Source organism: Ailuropoda melanoleuca, chromosome 16, assembly GCF_002007445.2.
Source record: "Ailuropoda melanoleuca isolate Jingjing chromosome 16, ASM200744v2, whole genome shotgun sequence".
Lineage (NCBI taxonomy): Eukaryota > Metazoa > Chordata > Mammalia > Carnivora > Ursidae > Ailuropoda > Ailuropoda melanoleuca.
This window is the reverse complement of record NC_048233.1, coordinates 51224794-51242346: the sequence shown is the minus strand read 5'-3', so window position 1 is coordinate 51242346 and position 17553 is coordinate 51224794. Positions and strand designations below refer to the sequence as shown.

The 17553-nt window shown below is 37.4% G+C and overlaps 1 protein-coding gene and 1 pseudogene across 1 annotated transcript in view; one reads left to right on the top strand and one right to left on the bottom strand.

Moving 5' to 3' along the window:
* The window catches only part of LOC100472384 (L-lactate dehydrogenase C chain), a 38719-nt gene that overhangs the window by 20190 nt on the left and 976 nt on the right, over window positions 1-17553 (bottom strand). The window contains exons 3-4 of the mRNA XM_011233500.3: window positions 10820-10937; window positions 1359-1532 (exon numbers count right to left, since the gene is read on the bottom strand). Of these exons, the coding sequence (XP_011231802.1) occupies window positions 1359-1532; window positions 10820-10937 (292 nt within the window). The remainder of the gene's footprint in view (window positions 1-1358; window positions 1533-10819; window positions 10938-17553) is intronic.
* On the top strand, window positions 5888-6058 carry LOC105240641 (annotated as a pseudogene).

The window sequence follows — 17553 nt, the reverse complement described above, 5'->3', positions numbered from 1 at the left end:
AAGGCTAAAATCAAAAACACAAGAAACAACAAGAGTTGGCGAGGATGTGGAGAAAAAAGAACCCTCATGCATTGTTGGAAGGAACATAAATTGGTACAGCCACTGTGGAAAACAGTATCAAGGTTCCTCAAAAAATTAAAAACAGAAATGCCATATGATCCAATTATTCTACTATTGGGTATTTACCCCCTAAAAACGAAAACACTAATTTAAAAAGATATATGCACCCCTATATTTTTTGCAGCATTATTTACAATAGCCAAGATATGGAAGCAATGTAAGTGTTCATCAACAGATAAATGGATAAGGAAAATGTGGTATATAATGGAATATTATGCAACTATAAAAAATAAGATTGTGCCATTTGAGAAAACATGGATGGACCTAAAGGGTATTATGCTAACTGAAATAAATCAGATTGAGAAAGAGAAATACCATAAGATTCCACTCATAAATAGGATCCAAAAAAAATGAATAAACAAACAAAAAGCAGAGGCAGACCTAAATACAGAGAACAAACTAATGGTTGCCAAAGGGGAGTGGAGGGGAGGGGTTGGGCAAAATGGGTGAAGGGGAGAAGAAGATACAAGCTTCTAGTTATGGGATGAATAAGTCTCAGGAATAAAAGACAGCACAAGGAGGAAAAAAAGATGTGCGATATATATATATATATATATATATATATATATACACACAATATAATATATATACAATATAATATATTGTGTATATATATACACAATTCAATTTAATATTCAGCTACAAAAAGAAGGAAATCCTGCCATTTGACAATATGGATGGATCTTGAAGGCACTATGTTAAGTGAAGTAAATCTGACAGAAAAAGACAAATACTGTATGATGTCACTTATATATGGATTCTAAAAAAGCCAAACTCATAAAAACAAAGAGGTGGTTGCCAGGGGCTGGGGGAGGGGGAAATGGAGAGATGTTTATAGTTACAGTTATAAAATCAATAAGTTCTGCGTGTCTAATGTACAGCATGTGGTTATAGTTAACAATACTGTATTATATACTTAAAAGTTGCTAAGAGAGTAAATCTTAAATGTTTTCACCATAAAAAGGAAGTGGTAATTATGTGAGGTATTGGAAGTGTTAACTAACCCTACTGTGATAATCATTTTGCAATATACAAGTATATCAAATCATTGTATTATACACCTTAAACTTACACATTATGTCAATTGTATCGCAGTAATGCTAGAAAAAAATCTTGATATTATATACTTTGAATGGGTGCAGTTTATTGAATATAAACATTACCTCTATGAAGTTGTTTTTTAAAAACAGTATGGAAAGATCATCTTTATTCAGTTAAAGGGAGGATAAAACACTTACCTGGATTTGAAACAATAAGCATCTTGCAGTCGGGACTATGTTGGACTATGGTAGGAATGATTGATTTCATGATGTTCACATTACGTTGCACCAGGGCAAGGCGACTTTCTCCCTCCTGTTGGCGTGCACCTGCTGTGACAATAACTAATTTGGAGTTTGCAGATACTATGTAATCTAAAAAGAAACAGAAGGCAATACTTGGATCAAGAATGCTGTAATTACTGTGTCTTACTTCTTTAAAAGTCTATTGTAGGACCTTGGTATTAAAGTCGTCTATCAGCGTGCCTGGGTAGCTCAGTCAGTTAAGTGTCTGCCTTCAGCTCAGGTCATGATCCCAGGGCCCTGACATTGAGCCCCACATCAGCTCCTTGCTCAGAGGACAGTCTGCTTCTCTGTCTCCTTCTGCCTCCCACCACTTGTACTCTCACTCTCTCTCTTTCTCTCAAATAAATAAAATCTTAAAAAAATAAAGTCCTCATCTATCATAAATAAATAAATAAAGTACACGTACACATCTACCTTCATGTCTGGCATTTGCAGATGAACAGACTTTCCATGTAGTAATGTTACATTGCATAACCTGAAGGAGGCCTTGTTACTATGACTTACCAATTTTCACATTTTTTTCAAACAACATATCCTACCATCCCTTTTATAAAGCCCACATTCTCATTTCTTATTAAGGCCTGAGGCAATGCAAGTCAGCTCTCTCTGGTTTCTTAGAAACACCTTATGAAGCTTAGAACTCTGAGAATTTATGCCTTTTTCAAGATTCTAAGGATGAGCATGTATTTACTTCTAACTATTATAAGGGACTAGATTTGAGATCACAAAGAAGTTCTTGATCCTTACAAGAAGGTAAACTACTTTTTAAGTCTGATGACCAGTCATAAAACTGTTTTGCCTATTAAATCCAATGATAATATGCTGAAAATCCCAAACTGGACTTTTAAAAAAGCACTATACACCTGGAAGTTATTTTCCATATGGATATCAAAAATTAAACCATTTAAGATCTCCTATATATCCCATCTCTTTAAAAAAAATTATTTTATGCTCTTTCATTTGTTTGTTTGTTTGTTTTTTGAATCTCTACACCCAATATGCGGCTTGAACTCATGACCCTGAGGTCAAGCGTTGCATGCTCTTCAAACTGAGCCAGCCAGGTGTTCCCATGCTCTCTTAAAAAAGGAAATCTGCTTAATTTTAAAGACATTATTCCATCTCCATTTATGGTCATTTCATATCTTTCTAAACCAAAAGAGGAGATAATTTATAAACCATAAGCACATTAATGTTTTCCCTGCCTCAGTCAAGATTTTAACTAGAAAGACAAACTTAGAAAGATGGCTTTTCTTAGACTGACATGTTTCATATCATCTAGGAAATTATCTCTCCTTTGTATCAAGTAAAAGACCTATAGGAGGAAGTTCTTTTCTCTCTGCACACAGTCTACTCATTCTTGTTCAAAGACCTTGCTTGACGATCACCTTCCATAAAGTCTTATCTAACCATAGAAATCCAAAGCAATCTCTTAATCTCTCTTTCCCCATCCCTCTTTCCCTCCCTCCTACCCCCTCAACTTTTAGAGGATAAATGGGCAAAAATCCTTGCAACTTCTTCAGAGTCATCGCTCCATAGTTCAGATTATTTGAAATACTATGATGTTCAACAAATATAATTAAAGCATCTACCAAAGCAAAACATCAAGTCTTTTCATAATCTGCCTCCAAATTATCTTATTAACTCTGTGTCTTAATTTTGTCAGATTTTCCAGGTGCCCTGATTCTGTTAATGCCATCATCCCCTCACCTGTTATTTTCCTTTCTAAATATAAATCAACCCTCCAAGAGACAGCAAGCCATAATGGTCTGGAGCAAAGGCTCTAAGCTCCAACTGCCTATACCCTGACTCTGCCACTTCCTAGCTGTGTGACCCTGGACAAGAATTTTGCCTGCCCCTCTCGCCCTTAGATCCTCATCTGCCAGACTGAGCTAATAATAGTTTTTCTTTTATATGGTTCTTAAGAAAATGGTTCAGTGAGTTAGCACACAAAAAAGTACTCAGAACAGTGCCTAGTATATATTAAATATTCAATATATGTCAGCCATTATTGTTGTTATTATATTAGCCAAGTACTTCTTCAAATACCAGTTTCTCCACTAGGCATCTTCCAATCATATCATTCATTAATACCACTCTTGACTGAATTTTTATAGTATTTACTGCCTATAATTCTCAAATAGTCCTTATATATGCTTCCTTATGTTTACTTTTCATGTTTATGTTGTACTTACATTCTTAACTTGATAATAAGCTCCATAATAACAGGTTTTGATTTCATAGTCCTCCCCTTGTTTGACAAATACTTTAGCACCTTCTGTGTTCCCAGCACTTGGGCTCTGTGTTAACTATTGTATATATGAGGCAATTAAAAACATCTTGGATAATCAATAATGCTCCATTGCTCTTCATCATTAGAACTCACTAAATGTATTTTCGAAATGCTTTATTGTGTAGTACATCATTCATATAGACTAATGTTTAAGAAATATATGTTCATTTTTTAAAATATTAAAGTTAACAACTCCATAAAAATCACACAAATTGGAACATCACCAATATCATGGAAGCCCCTGTGTACCTCTAATAGGTTGCATCTCTCTGTCTCATACTCAAAGGTTACCAACCATTCTTCAGAGTGGTTAAAATTATACATACACAAAGTTGTACCATCTACGCATGTTTAAACAATATATTCAGTGTCACCTGTTTTTGAATCATAAGGTATTTATTACTTTAGCTAAATATCATATAACTGATATTTATCCACATTAACTGTGTCTCTGTAGTTCATTCACTTTCACTGTTGCATAATATCACACTGTATAATACATGTAACTTGGTATTCAGTGAATTGTTTCTAGTTTGGGGCTATTACAAATCACATCACTATACATTCTGGTGCCTGAATCTAGTGCACATGTGCACAAATTTCTCTTGGGAAATACCTAGGGATGCAATTTCTGGGTTGTGGGATATGTTCATGTTCAACTTCACCAGGTAACTGACATTTTTTTTTTTTTTTTTTTTGGTGAGAGAGAGAGAGCATGAGCAGGGGGAGGGGCAGAGGGAGAAGCAGGCTCCCTGATGAGCAGGGAGCCCGATCCAGGACTTGATCCCACGATCCTGGGATCATGACCTTAACTGAAGGCAGACACTTAACTGGCTGAGCCACCCAGGCGCCCTACTGACAAACTCTTAAAAAGGGGTTTTACTCTGATGCATTCCTACATGTCATGCATGAGAGTACCTACTGTTCTACATCCTTTTCCCTTTTCCCTTTCACCTTTTACCCACACACTTTTACCAATCTAATGGCTGTGTAATGATATATTGATACACCTTTTATTTTCCTTTTCTTGGTTACTAATGAAATTGTCTTTTCATATATTTACAGGCCATTTGAGTTTCATCTTTTGTGAAATGTTCAAATCTTTCCCCATTTTTCTATTGGGTTATATATATTTATCTTATTTTTTTATTTTTTAAAGATTTATTCATCAATTTGAGAGAGAGAGAGAGCATGAGCAAGAGGGGCTTATTTATTATGCAAGTATTTTTATTCTAAACACAATTCTTTTGTCAATTGTTCATGTTGAAAATACCTTCTCTTAGTTTATGACTTCCTCTTCACTCTTTTACAGGGACTTTTCATGAACACAAATTCTAAACTTTACATTCTTTCTTTTACTGTTCATGCTTTTTGTGTCTTTGTGTTTAAGAAATCCCTATCTGGGATGCCTGGGTGGCACAGTGAGTTAAGCAGCCAACTCTTGGTTTCAGCGCAGATCGTGATCTAAGGGTTGTGAGATTGAGCCCGGAGTTGGGCTCCCTGTTCAGTGTGGAGTCTGCTTAAGACTCTCTTCCTGTGCCCCTCGCCTGCTCATTCTCTCTCTCTCACTCTCTCTCAAATAAATAAATACATATTTTTTTTAAAAAAAAGAAATTCTTCTCTACTATGAGGTCATAAAAATATTCTCTATTATCTTCTCAACAGAAGTTTCACTTTTCACATTTTGACCTTTAACCAACCTGGAACTAATTTGTATGTGTGTTATCAGACAAGGGTTCAATTTTACTACTTTCCATAAAAATAACCATTTCCATAACAAAAAATTTGATTAAGTCCATACATTTCCCATTGATCTACAATATGATCAGTGTTATATAACAATCTTTTGTTTGTCTCTGCACTTAATTTGTGTAGCTTTATAAAGTCTTGATATCTGATAAAGCAAGTTCTCACCACCTTGGTGGTTTTTTTTTTCCCTGAGAATATCTTGTCAAGATATACCTTTGGCTCAGGTCATGATCCCGGGTTCCTGGGATCAAGTCCCACATGGGGCTTCTTGCTCAGCGGGGAGCCTGCTTCTCCCTCTGCCTCTCTCCCTGCTTGTGCTATCAAATAAATACATAAAATATTTTTAAAAAATAATGTTTTTGACTGGGCAGCCCAGGCCATCATCATGGTGAAGCTGAGCAAAGAGGCCAAGCAAACAGAGGCTGTGGCAGCTCTTCAAGGATGGCCAATATGCCATCCACTGAGACTTTAGTCCTCTCATGATTTACCAGGGTTTTAGAGGTGTGCAGATCCTGGAATGCCTGAACCAACTGCTTTGAACTGACTTTGGGGATAAAGGACTATGTTTATTTGGATTTGGAAGCAATCAATCCACAGGAACAACATGAAAAGCACACACACTAGCTGGGATAAGAGATGTCATTCAGGCATTCACCAGTTGGGTGGCATAAGTTTCTAACCACACAGATACATCCGTGGCAGAGTGGAACCTCTATTGAATTATTTATGATAGACGACATCAAAATAAGTGTTTTTAATGATCTTTTTAAAAATGTCTATTCTTGGACCTTTGAATTTCTAAATGAATTTTAGAATGAATTTAGTGTGTACAACAACAAAGAACTTTTTGAGCTTTTGACTATGGTTATATATCACCTATAATCATGAGAAGAATGGACATCTCACAATAGAGACTTACATGAGACTTCTACAAGCAAGGTCTATCTATTTATGTATTTAATTAATATCATTCAACAAGGTGGTATTCTTTTCTGAATAAAAGTTCTTATAGATATCTTGTTAGATTTATTCCCATATACTTCCTATTTTTGATAATGTAAATAATAGCTTTAAATTCTTTTGCTTGCTTTTGACATATATAAGTACAATGAATTTTTTATTAATAACTTTGTGTCCAGCATCCTCACTAAACTCTTAGCTCTATAAGTTGTCTCTTTTCTTATGTTTTTTTCCTTTACCTTCTTTTTGATTCATTAGGTATGTTTTTCTAATTTTACTTCTTCCCCTTTACTAATTTAGAGGTTACACTGTTTCTATTCTTTTAAAGGTTGTCACGGAAGTTACAATATGCATATTTAAGTTATCAAAGTCCAAAGGTAATCTTCACCTTTCCATCTTCCCTAATGACTGAAGAACTTAGAACTTCATTCCCCACTACCAGATTTCACACCCAGATTTATACGCTATATTTTTAATTTTTTTAATCCCACAAGACATTAGTCTTATACAATTTACATTTATTTAGATTTAGCCTCCTTTTTACCATTTTCTGTGCTCTTCATATTTTTTCTTGCATCTCAGACCTTGTATCTAAGATCACTTTTCTTTTGCCTTACATATGTATTTTTGCATTTTTAATTTTAAAAAATTTTTTATTTAAGCTCAATTTAATTAACATTTACTGTATGATTAGTTTCAGAGGTAGAATCCAGTGCATCAGTTGCATACAACACCCAGTGCTCATCACTTCAAGTGCCCTCCTTAATGCCCATCACCCAGTTACCCCATGCCCCACCCACCTCCCCTCCAGCAATCCTCAGTTTCCCATAGTTATGAGTCTCTTATGGTTTGCCTCCCTCTCGATTTTCGTCTTATTTTATTTTTCCTTCCCTTTCCCTATGTTCATCTGTTTTGTTTCTTAAATCCCACATATGAGTAAAATCATATGGTATTTGTTTTCCTCTGATTGACTTATTTAACTTAGCATAATACCCTCTAGTTCCCTCCACATCATTGCAAATGACAAGATTTCATTCTTTTTGATGGCTGAGTAATATCCTTATACACACACACACACACACACACACACATACATACATATTTTGGCTATGCATTTTTATTAGTGAGGGTCTGATGGTAACTTGGTCTGTCTGAAAATGTCTGTATTAAAACCTTATTCTTGGGGCGCCTGGGTGGCTCAGTCGTTAAGCTTATCTGCCTTCAGCTCAGGGCGTAGAGCCGGCATTCTGGGATCGAGCCCCACATCAGGCTCCTCCGCTGGAAGCCTGCTTCTTCCTCTCCCACTCCCCATGCTTGTGTTCCCTCTCTCACTGGCTGTCTCTCTCTCTGTCAAATAAATAAATAAAGTCCTAAAAAACAAAAACAAAAACAACCTTATTCTTGAAAGATACTATTGATGGGTAGAGATTCTGGGTTGACATTTACTCTCTCTCAGCACATAAAAGATATCATTTCATTGTATTCTGGTTTCACTGTGCTGTTGATAATAAGTCAGTTACTCTTTCCTTTTTCTGTAATTTGTCTAATCACAGTTTTTTCTTGTCTTTGCCTTTAGTGTTCTCTAATTTCACAAGAATGTGTCTAGATAGGGATTTTGTACTTATCCTTGAGATTATTTGGCTTGAGTGTGTGGGTTATTTTTCATTAGTTCTCAAAAATGCTCAGTTATAAATCTTCAAATATTTCTTCTTCCCCAATCACTTTTCTAATTAGATGTACATGACATTTTATCACTTTATCCTCTATGATTCTTAGCCTGTCCTATTTTTTACTTCTTGCTGTCTTCTTTGTAATTGCCTTAGATCCATTGTTTCTCTCTTCTTCAATGTGTCTGCTCTATTATTAAATCCATTAATTGAGTTTTTAAATTTTCATTCTATTTAATATTTAGAAGTTATATTTGGCTATTTTACTTTTCTTTTTTGAAGACTTTATTTTATTTATTTATTTATATTTGTGGGGGGAGTGAGTAGGGGGGAAAGGCAGGGGGAGAGAATCTCAAGCAGATTCTGCACTAGAGCACAGAGCCCAAGACAGGGTTCGATGCCATGACCCTGATCCCATGACCTGAGCAGAAATCAAGGGTTGGACACTTAACCGATTGAGTCACCCAGGTACCCCTATATTTGGCTATTTTAAAAATATGGGGTTTTTTAAAATAGTTTCCTGTCTCATACTGATATTTTCAAGTTTGTCCTTTATTTCTTTAAGTGGAATAATTATAGTTAATTTCTCATTTGTGTTTCATAATTTCAACATCTGAAATCTATGATGGCCTTTTCTGTTATCTCTGGTTCTTGCTCATGCATTTTCTTGGTAGATTTAATTATTCCTACTGGGAGATGTTCATTTTGGAATTTTATTTGTGGAACTTCTTTGAGGCCTGAAATACAGTGGGTTTCTTCCAGAGACTATCTTAAGTCTTTTTTTTTAAAAGATGTATTTATTTATTTGAGAGAGAGAGAGTGGGGGGGGAGGAGCAGACGGAGCGAACCTTCACACAGACTGCCCACTGAACACGGAGCCTGACTCAAGGCTTGATTCACTGACGCATGAGATCCTGACCTGAGCTGAAACGAAGAGTCAAACACTTAACCAACTAAGCCACCCAGGAGCCCTAAGACTATCTTAAGTCTTAAGACAGATTGAGATTTTTTTTGGAATTCAAATAAGGGCCAGCTGGTGGCTACAAATTCTTGGCCACCATTTCCCTCCTTTACTCAAGCAGCTGAAACACTTGATTTTACTGTCAGTCCCAGAGGTAAGGAGAAAGGAATTACTTCTAGGTTATCTTTATATTAAGGAATTGGCAAATGAGGGCCAGCAAGCCACATCTGGCCCATCACCTGTTTTAGTAAATAATATCTCATTGGAACATAGCCACACCCATTCACATGTTGATCATTACTTTAGAATTACAACAGCAGAGTTGAGTAGTTTTGACAGAGGCTGTATAGCCCACAAAACCTAAAATATTTACCATCTGACCCTTTACAAAAGTTTACTAACCCCTTTCGTAGTCCACTGGGGTTCCAGCTTTATGCAGTTAACTCCTATAGATCTCCCCAAATTAAGCTCTGTCTCCAGTCTCCTAAATCCTGTGAGGCAGTGGAAACCAAAATTGAACCTCACTAAGTTTGACTAATGCTAGCTAGTGGAAACTAGCTACAGTGCTTTGCTTAACTCTCTAGTTTCCTGACTTCACCCAATGCCTATTCTGAAAGTGTCTTTATTAAGAGCATATCAATTCTTTAAGGACTGATAATTTCTTTCTTTCATATTTTATGGAGTTTTGTTATTTACAGCAAAAAGATTGATCCAGCCATTTATCCTGCCACATCGCTGGAAAATAAAAGCTGAATGGCTTTTTAAAGTATTTTAATACAGTAGGAGCTCTTTTAACCTGACTCTACTGAACTGACTCAGTAAATATACTGATATAAAACATACTGATATCTAAGGCAACTGAATAGTCTCAACTAGTAGACTTTCATATGGAAGGTCTGTGTACTTCTGCGCATTGGCTGTTGCATATCAAGAATTAGTCATGTTTATATCCAAATGTATTTATGTCAATTCTATCTATTTAGTATATAATATGAGGTAAGTCACTAAAATACAAGTATAAAAGAAATGCATGGTAAAGATAACCAGTATATTCAGGATTGAGACATGAATAGATGTAACACAGAACATATGAACTAAATTAGTAATGTTTTATTTTTTTTGCTGGGTGTTAGATACATTGACGTTTGTTATACTTAAACTCTTTTTATATGTCAAGTATTTCATAATTAATTTTTTAATGACTGTTTCTTTTTTTAAGATTTTATTTATTTGAGAGAAAGACAGAGAGAGCGTGAGCAGGGGGAGTGGCAGAGGAAGAGGGAGAAGCAGACTCCCCACTGAGCAGGGAGCCCAATGCTGGGCTCCATCCCAGGACCCTGAGATTATGACCTGAGCTGAAGTCAGAAGCCTAACCGACTGAGCCACCCAGGCACCCCTGTTATCCCCCTGCTTGTGCTCTCTTTCAAATAAATAAATAAAATCATTTAAAAAATGATTTAAAATAAAAAATTAAACTTTTAAACTGTATGTCCTAATGAGAGTGGTGCTATTTTTAATTTTATATTTACGGATAGCAGTTTGGTAAAATTCATTACTCTTTTTTAAAGCTCTGAAAAGAACTCTTTAAATTAAAATTAACCTTTTCCAGGGGCGCCTGGGTGGCACAGCGGTTGAGCGTCTGCCTTCGGCTCAGGGCGTGATCCTGGCATTGTGGGATCGAGCCCCCACATCAGGCTCCAAAAAAAATAAAAAATAAAATAAAATTAACCTTTTCCAGAGGTAATCTTTGAAGTATTAAAGAAAAGACTGCCATGCTGAAGATCCATCATTTCTCCCTTCAATTTGTCCACTGCGACATCAACGAGGGTGAGTTCATCGGCCAAATCCTAAAATACATGAGAGTTTTGAATAACATGTTCTGAAGAATGTTCCTATTTCAGTTTTAGAAAATGAGAAAAATTCGTGTGTGACTACTTTATTATCAAAGTATAGTTACATTTTAAAAGAAAAAATGATATAAAAGTGATAGTTTGTGAATGTGCCTAGAGTGACCAGAAGTCAAGGTAAGCAACAGAATGTAGCAAAAATTACTAATTGCTTTGCCTTCGTATAACTGCTAAATTTTTAGAAGTGGCTTTTTTTCCACTTCAGATAATAGTTTAAAAATGATGAAAAGCTATTAAGTTCTTTCAAAGGATTTTATTACATTTAACCTTTATGCCTAATTTCTGAATTGGCTGAAGTTTTTAGTATGCATCCTTATGGCCAAAATAGAAAGGTGGCCTCCTGTGGGAACCCATTTCGTGCACAGTACATTTAACATCGGATCTCCAACCTAGGGGTAGATGGGCATATAACCAGACCATAGCTCCCAGTCACCCAGCCACACAACCATGAGGGTAAACAATGGATACATTTAACAACCATTCTGTTTTTTACTTTCAGCACCATATTCAATAAATTTCAAGAGATATTCAACACCTGATTATAAAATAAGCTTTGTGTTTAATGGTTTTGCCCAACTGTAAGCTAATGTAATTGTTCTGAGCATGTTTAAGGTAGGCTAGGCTAAGCCATGATAGGTGGAATAGGTGTATTAAATACATTTTCAACTTAGGATATTTTCAACTTATGATGAGTTTATTGGGACATAACCTCATCATAAATCTAGGAAGATCTGTATAGTCTCCTTTTTGCTTACCCTAATTTGAATTGAGTTTACCAAATGAGACAGAATACAGAACTATATAGAAGGAGTGTTTTCCCTCAGATTCCAGTGGCCAGATTCTAAAAATGAGAAGTAAGGCAAAGGAATCAAAATCTCTATTTGCTACTGTTTTTTCTCTGCTCAGATACCATCTGATCTTTCTGGAAAACCGTAGACTCTAAAATGTACTAAATCATGTGTTATATATCAGGAATATGAGCAAGATAAGCAGTTTCACCCAGAAGGATTACATAGCACTTCCCAGCTAACTGGTAAGAAAACCAGATCATGTTTATGAATCCATTTTTATATTAGTCTGTGTATCTGTCTGGGTCTGAACAGGAAAACAAAAACCACTTTAAGCATTTCAACAGATGCTATTTAATATAGGGAATTGGTTAGACAGCTGTTGGAGGGCTGAAAGGACAAAAGGGGAACATGTGAGGTAACCCAGAGATAGATCACAGTATGAAGCTACTACCCCTAAGACTGAGGGAACAAAGAGAGAGACTAAAGGAGGTGCTTCATGGAGCCAGGCTCAGACCTCTGGAAGAAGCAAAACCTGGCTGCTACTGATACCACTAAAGGAGCAAAATGAGGCTGGGAATTCCAAAAGAAACTGGAAGCTAGAACCAACTGCTACCATGAGGTAAAGGTCTGCCTATGAGATGAAACTGAACAAAACAATGAGCAAACAGGAAGGAGGTCACTTCTCCACTCCTGACTTCCAACTTCCCTCTAGTGCCCCCTATTGGCAGAACCTAACAAGATGCCAACTGGTAAAGGAGAAAAAGATCATGCAGAGATCCAGCACCAGCACCACGGAATACAGAAAGCTGGATTTGGAGCTGAGTGACAATAATTTAATAACCAACACAGCCTGTTTTAAATTGTATTTCCAACTTGAATTATATATCTCTTCTAAACAAATTACCAGACAATTCTCTTTTCAAGGGAATCTTCCCAGCTCTGTTTGACTGCCAAAGACAGAACTCAAATAATCCCTAAAAGGTTTTGTTTTTTAAGAATTAACTATATCTATGTGAGTCATTTCTCAAATAGAATTCCAAATAGAGAGTCTGGGTTTGTTTAGCCTGTCAGAATCTTTTAAGAATAGTTATGAGCTGGGTGCCTAGGTGGCATAGTCTGTTAAGCATTTGACTCTTGGTTTTGCCTCAGGTCATTATCTCAGGGTCATGGGATCGTGCCCTGCATTGGGCTCCATGTTCAGCAAGGAGTCTGCTTAAGACTCTCTCCCTACTATGGACTCTGGGAAACAAAGTGAGGGTTGCAGAGGGGAGGGAGGTGGGGGGATGGGCTAGCCTGGTGATGGGTAGTAAGGAGGGTATGTATTTCATGGAGCACTGGGTGTTATACGCAAACAATGAATCATGGGACACTACATCAAAAACTAATGATGCACTGTATGGTGATTAACATACAGTCACCATAACTAACTCTCTCTCCCTCTCCCACTGTCCCTCCACCCCACTCCCTCTGTCTCTCAAATCAATAAATAAATAAATAAATCTTAAAAAAAAAAAAAAGAATAGTTATGATCATTCCAGAATCTCTTTTCCAGGGAGTTCTAGAACAACCATAGTAAGGTAAGAGAATAGTAAAGTAAGAGAAAAGTAAGAGAACTAAAATCAATCTAAGGAAAACTCCTAGGACCACTTTATTCTGTACAGCACAAGGAAGTAGATGTCCTGTTATGCTTTAAAATCCAACTTTCAGGGGCGCCTGGGTGGCACAGCGGTTAAGCGTCTGCCTTCGGCTCAGGGCGTGATCCCGGCGTTATGGGATCGAGCCCCACATCAGGCTCCTCCGCTATGAGCCTGCTTCTTCCTCTCCCACTCCCCCTGCTCGTGTACCCTCTCTCGCTGGCTGTCTCTATCTCTGTCAAATAAATAAATAAAATCTTTAAAAAAAAATCCAACTTTCAATGATATACGCAGGTGTTACAGTACTCATGACAGGTATATGTCCCTTGAAGTCAATAAACTATGTAAATATGCATATTTTAATATCCTTCATCACTTTCCATTTATTCAATTCACATCAATGTGAACTGGATATTTACCAGTATACTATGGATTCTAGTAGGAAATAATGGGCTCCAACAACTGACCTTCTCTCACAATTGGAGTTTGGAAATGTCATGATATGTCTTGGAGGAGGCTTTTTTTGATTCATTGTGCTGAGCACTCAATAAATTCTTTTTTTTTTTTTTAAGATTTTACTTTTAAGTAATCTCCCCACCCAATGTGGGCTCAAACTCACAACCCCAAGATCAAGAGTCACATGCTGCACTGACTGAGCCAGGTAGGTGCCCCATTCAATAAATTTTTTTTCAATAAATTCTTTGTAACTGCAAATTCACATCCTTCAGTTTTAGACTTTTTCTTTTATCTCTTGAATAACTTTCTTCCCTTTATTTTTTTCTTTTTTTAAAAGATTTTATTTATTCATTTGGGGGAGAAAGAGAGAGAGCAAGTGGTGGGTAGAGAGAGAGGGAGAAGCAGACTCCCCACTGGGCAGGGAGCCTGATGTGACACTCGATCCTGGGACCTGGAGATCATGACCTGAGCTGAAGGCAGATGCTTAAATGACTGAATCACCCAGGCGCTCCCTCCTCCTTTATTTTTTCTTACTGAAATGTCAGTAATAGGACCTCCTATTGGTCCTCTAATTTCATCTCTTTTCTATATTCCATCATTGACAATCTGCTTTCTAGCAGTGCAGTGGAAGTCAAAGGGTTCCTGCTTCACTGTCCAACATGTAGACCTTCAACTAATCCTACTGCTTTCAATAAGATGCCTGTCTTTACTGTCCTTGATATCTTGAGTGCAGAACCTGACTGATTCAATTTCTCCAAGGAATATACACCTTCCCCTTGCATGCTGAGATGTGAGAGGTGGTTGTTTGGTAAATTAAGGTGCAGAAGAGAATCTGATGGTTTCCCTTCATTTTTTTTTTTTTAAGATTTTATTTATTTATTTGACAGAGATAGAGACAGCCAGTGAGAGAGGGAACACAAGCAGGGGGAGTGGGAGGGGAAGAAGCAGGCTCCCAGCGGAAGAGCCTGATGTGGGGCTTGATCCCAGAACGCCAGGATCACGCCCTGAGCCGAAAGCAGACGCTTAACGACTGAGCCACCCAGGCGCCCCTGTTGGTTTCCCTTCTGATCATATAAACTTTGAACCAATTCTCCTATGTTTGTCCCATCCCTTACTTCCACTTTGTGAGGCAGTTGGTACTTCCAATTCCTGAGCATTTCTTGGGGTTGTGAAATTTAACTGGCTTTGCTTCTTCTCACCTTCCTCTGCCAGTTTTTAAAAATTACCTAAATAATATAGTAAAGCTTTTAAGAACACAACAGGATCTGTGTCCAGATTGCCAAGGTTTGCATTCTAGCCCCTTCACCTATACTAGCCACTTGACCATGGGCAAGTTACTTAATATCTGTGCTTCAGTATTCTCATTTATAAATGAAGATGATAACAGTACCTATCTCCCAAGGTTGTTTTAAAGATTAAATAATACCTTAAAAATACTTAGAAAAGCAAAAGGCTTGGGTTTTTTTGTTTTTTGTTTTAGATTTTATTTATTTGAGAGAGAGCACAAGCACAGGGAGGGGCAGTGGGAGAAGGAGAAGCAGACTCCTCACTGAGCAGGCAGCCTGATGTGGGGCTCGATCCCAGAACCCTGAGATCATGACCTGAGCTGAAGGCAGACACCTAACCGACTGAGCCACCCAAGTGCCCCAAGAAGCAAAAGTCTTGTACACTGAAAAACACAAACATTGCTGAAACAAATTAAAGAAGACACAAATAAGTGGAAAGACATCACATGATCATGGATTGGAATACCTGATATTGTTAAGACGTCAACACAGCCAAAATAATCTACAGATTCAATGCAAACCCCTATGAAATCCCAATGACATTTTTTAAAGAAATAGAACAAAATCCATTCTGAAGAATCTTAAAGGACTCCAAATGGCCAAAACAATCTTGAAAAAGAATAAATTTGGAGGTCTCATGCTTCCTGAATTCAAAACCTATTATGAAGCTACATCAAAATAGCATGGTATTGGCATAAAGACATATAGACCAATGGAATAGAGAGCCCAGAAATAAACTCTCACATATATGGTCAAATGATTTTTGACAGAAGTGCCAAGGCCATCCAATGGGGGAAAGGAGAGTCTTTTCAACAAATCATATAGGACTAAGTGGATATTTACAGGCAAAAAGAAGGAAATTGGACCTATACCTTACACCACATACATAATTAAAAATGGATCAAAGATCTCAATGTAAGACCTAAAACTATATAAAGCTCTTAGGAGAAAATATAAGGGAAAAGATTCATGACATTGGACTTGGCAATGATTTTTGGATATGACACCAAAACACATGCAACAAAAATAAAAACAAATAAATTGAGCCTGGGTGGCTCAGCTGGTTAAGCATCTGACTCTTGATATCAGCTCAGGTCATGCTCTCAGGGTCGTGAGACTGAGCCCTGTGTTGGGGTCCGTGCTGGGCATGGAGCCTGCTTAAGTTTCTCTCTCTCTCTCTCCATCTGCCCCTCCCACCCCCCCCACTCGCTCGCTCTCTTAAAAAAGTAAATTGAATTACATTAAAATTAAAAATGTCTGTGCATCAAAGAACACAATCAGCAGAGAAAAAAGAAAACCATGGAGTGGGAGAAAATATTTGAAAATCACAAATTTGGTAAGAGATTAATATCTAGAATATAAAAAGAACGCCTACAAATCAATAACAAATAACCCAATAACCTAAAAACAGGCAAAGGAGGGGTGTTTGGGTGCTTCAGTCGGTTAAGTGCCCGGCTCTTGATTTCAGCTCAGAGCATGCTCTCAAGGTCCTGGGGTCAAGCCCTGCATTGGGCTCTGCACTCAGCAGGGAGTCTGCTTGAGATTCTCTCTCTTCCACTCTCTCTTTGCTCCACCCCACCTCCATCACCCCCCCCACACACACACACTCCCTCTCTGTAAAAATAAATAAAATCTTAAAAAAAGGATTCTTGGGGCACCTGGGTGGCTCAGTTGGTTAAGCGACAGACTCTTGATTTCAGCTCAGGTCATGATCTCTGGGTGCTAGGATTGATTACAGGCTCCATATACAGCGGGGAGTCAGCGTGAAGATTTCTCTCCCTCTCCCTCTGCCCCTCCCCTGCTTGCATGCTCTCTCTCCCTCTCTAAAATAAATCTTTTTTAAAAAATAAATAAAGGGGTACCTGGGTGGCTCAGTCTGTTAAGCCTCTGCCTTCTGTTCAGGTCATGATCCCAGGGCTCTGGGATTGAGCCCCACATTGGGCTCCCAGCTCATCCAGGAATCTGCTACTCCCTCTGCCCCTCCCCCCTACTTGTGCTTCCTATCTCTCGTGTCCTCTCTCCCTCAAATAAACAATTTTTTTTCAAATTAATTAAAATTGAAAAAAAAAAGATTATCTCTCTCCCCCCTCCCTCTGCCCTCTCCACTCCAACATGTGTGCTCCATGTGTTTGCATATATATATGCAAAGGATTTGAACAGACACTTCTGCAAAGATATACAAATTGCCAACAAGCACATGAAAAGATACTGCAGAAACAGAAAGGAAAATTAGAGGACTTCCATTGTTATTTTACCAAATTTGGTACTTTTAGTTTTATAATGAGCATGTAATACTTACACTTGAACAAAAAAAAAATTTAAGATTTTTTATTTTTAAATAATCTCTATACCCACGTGGGGCTTGAACTCACAACCTTGAGATCAAGAG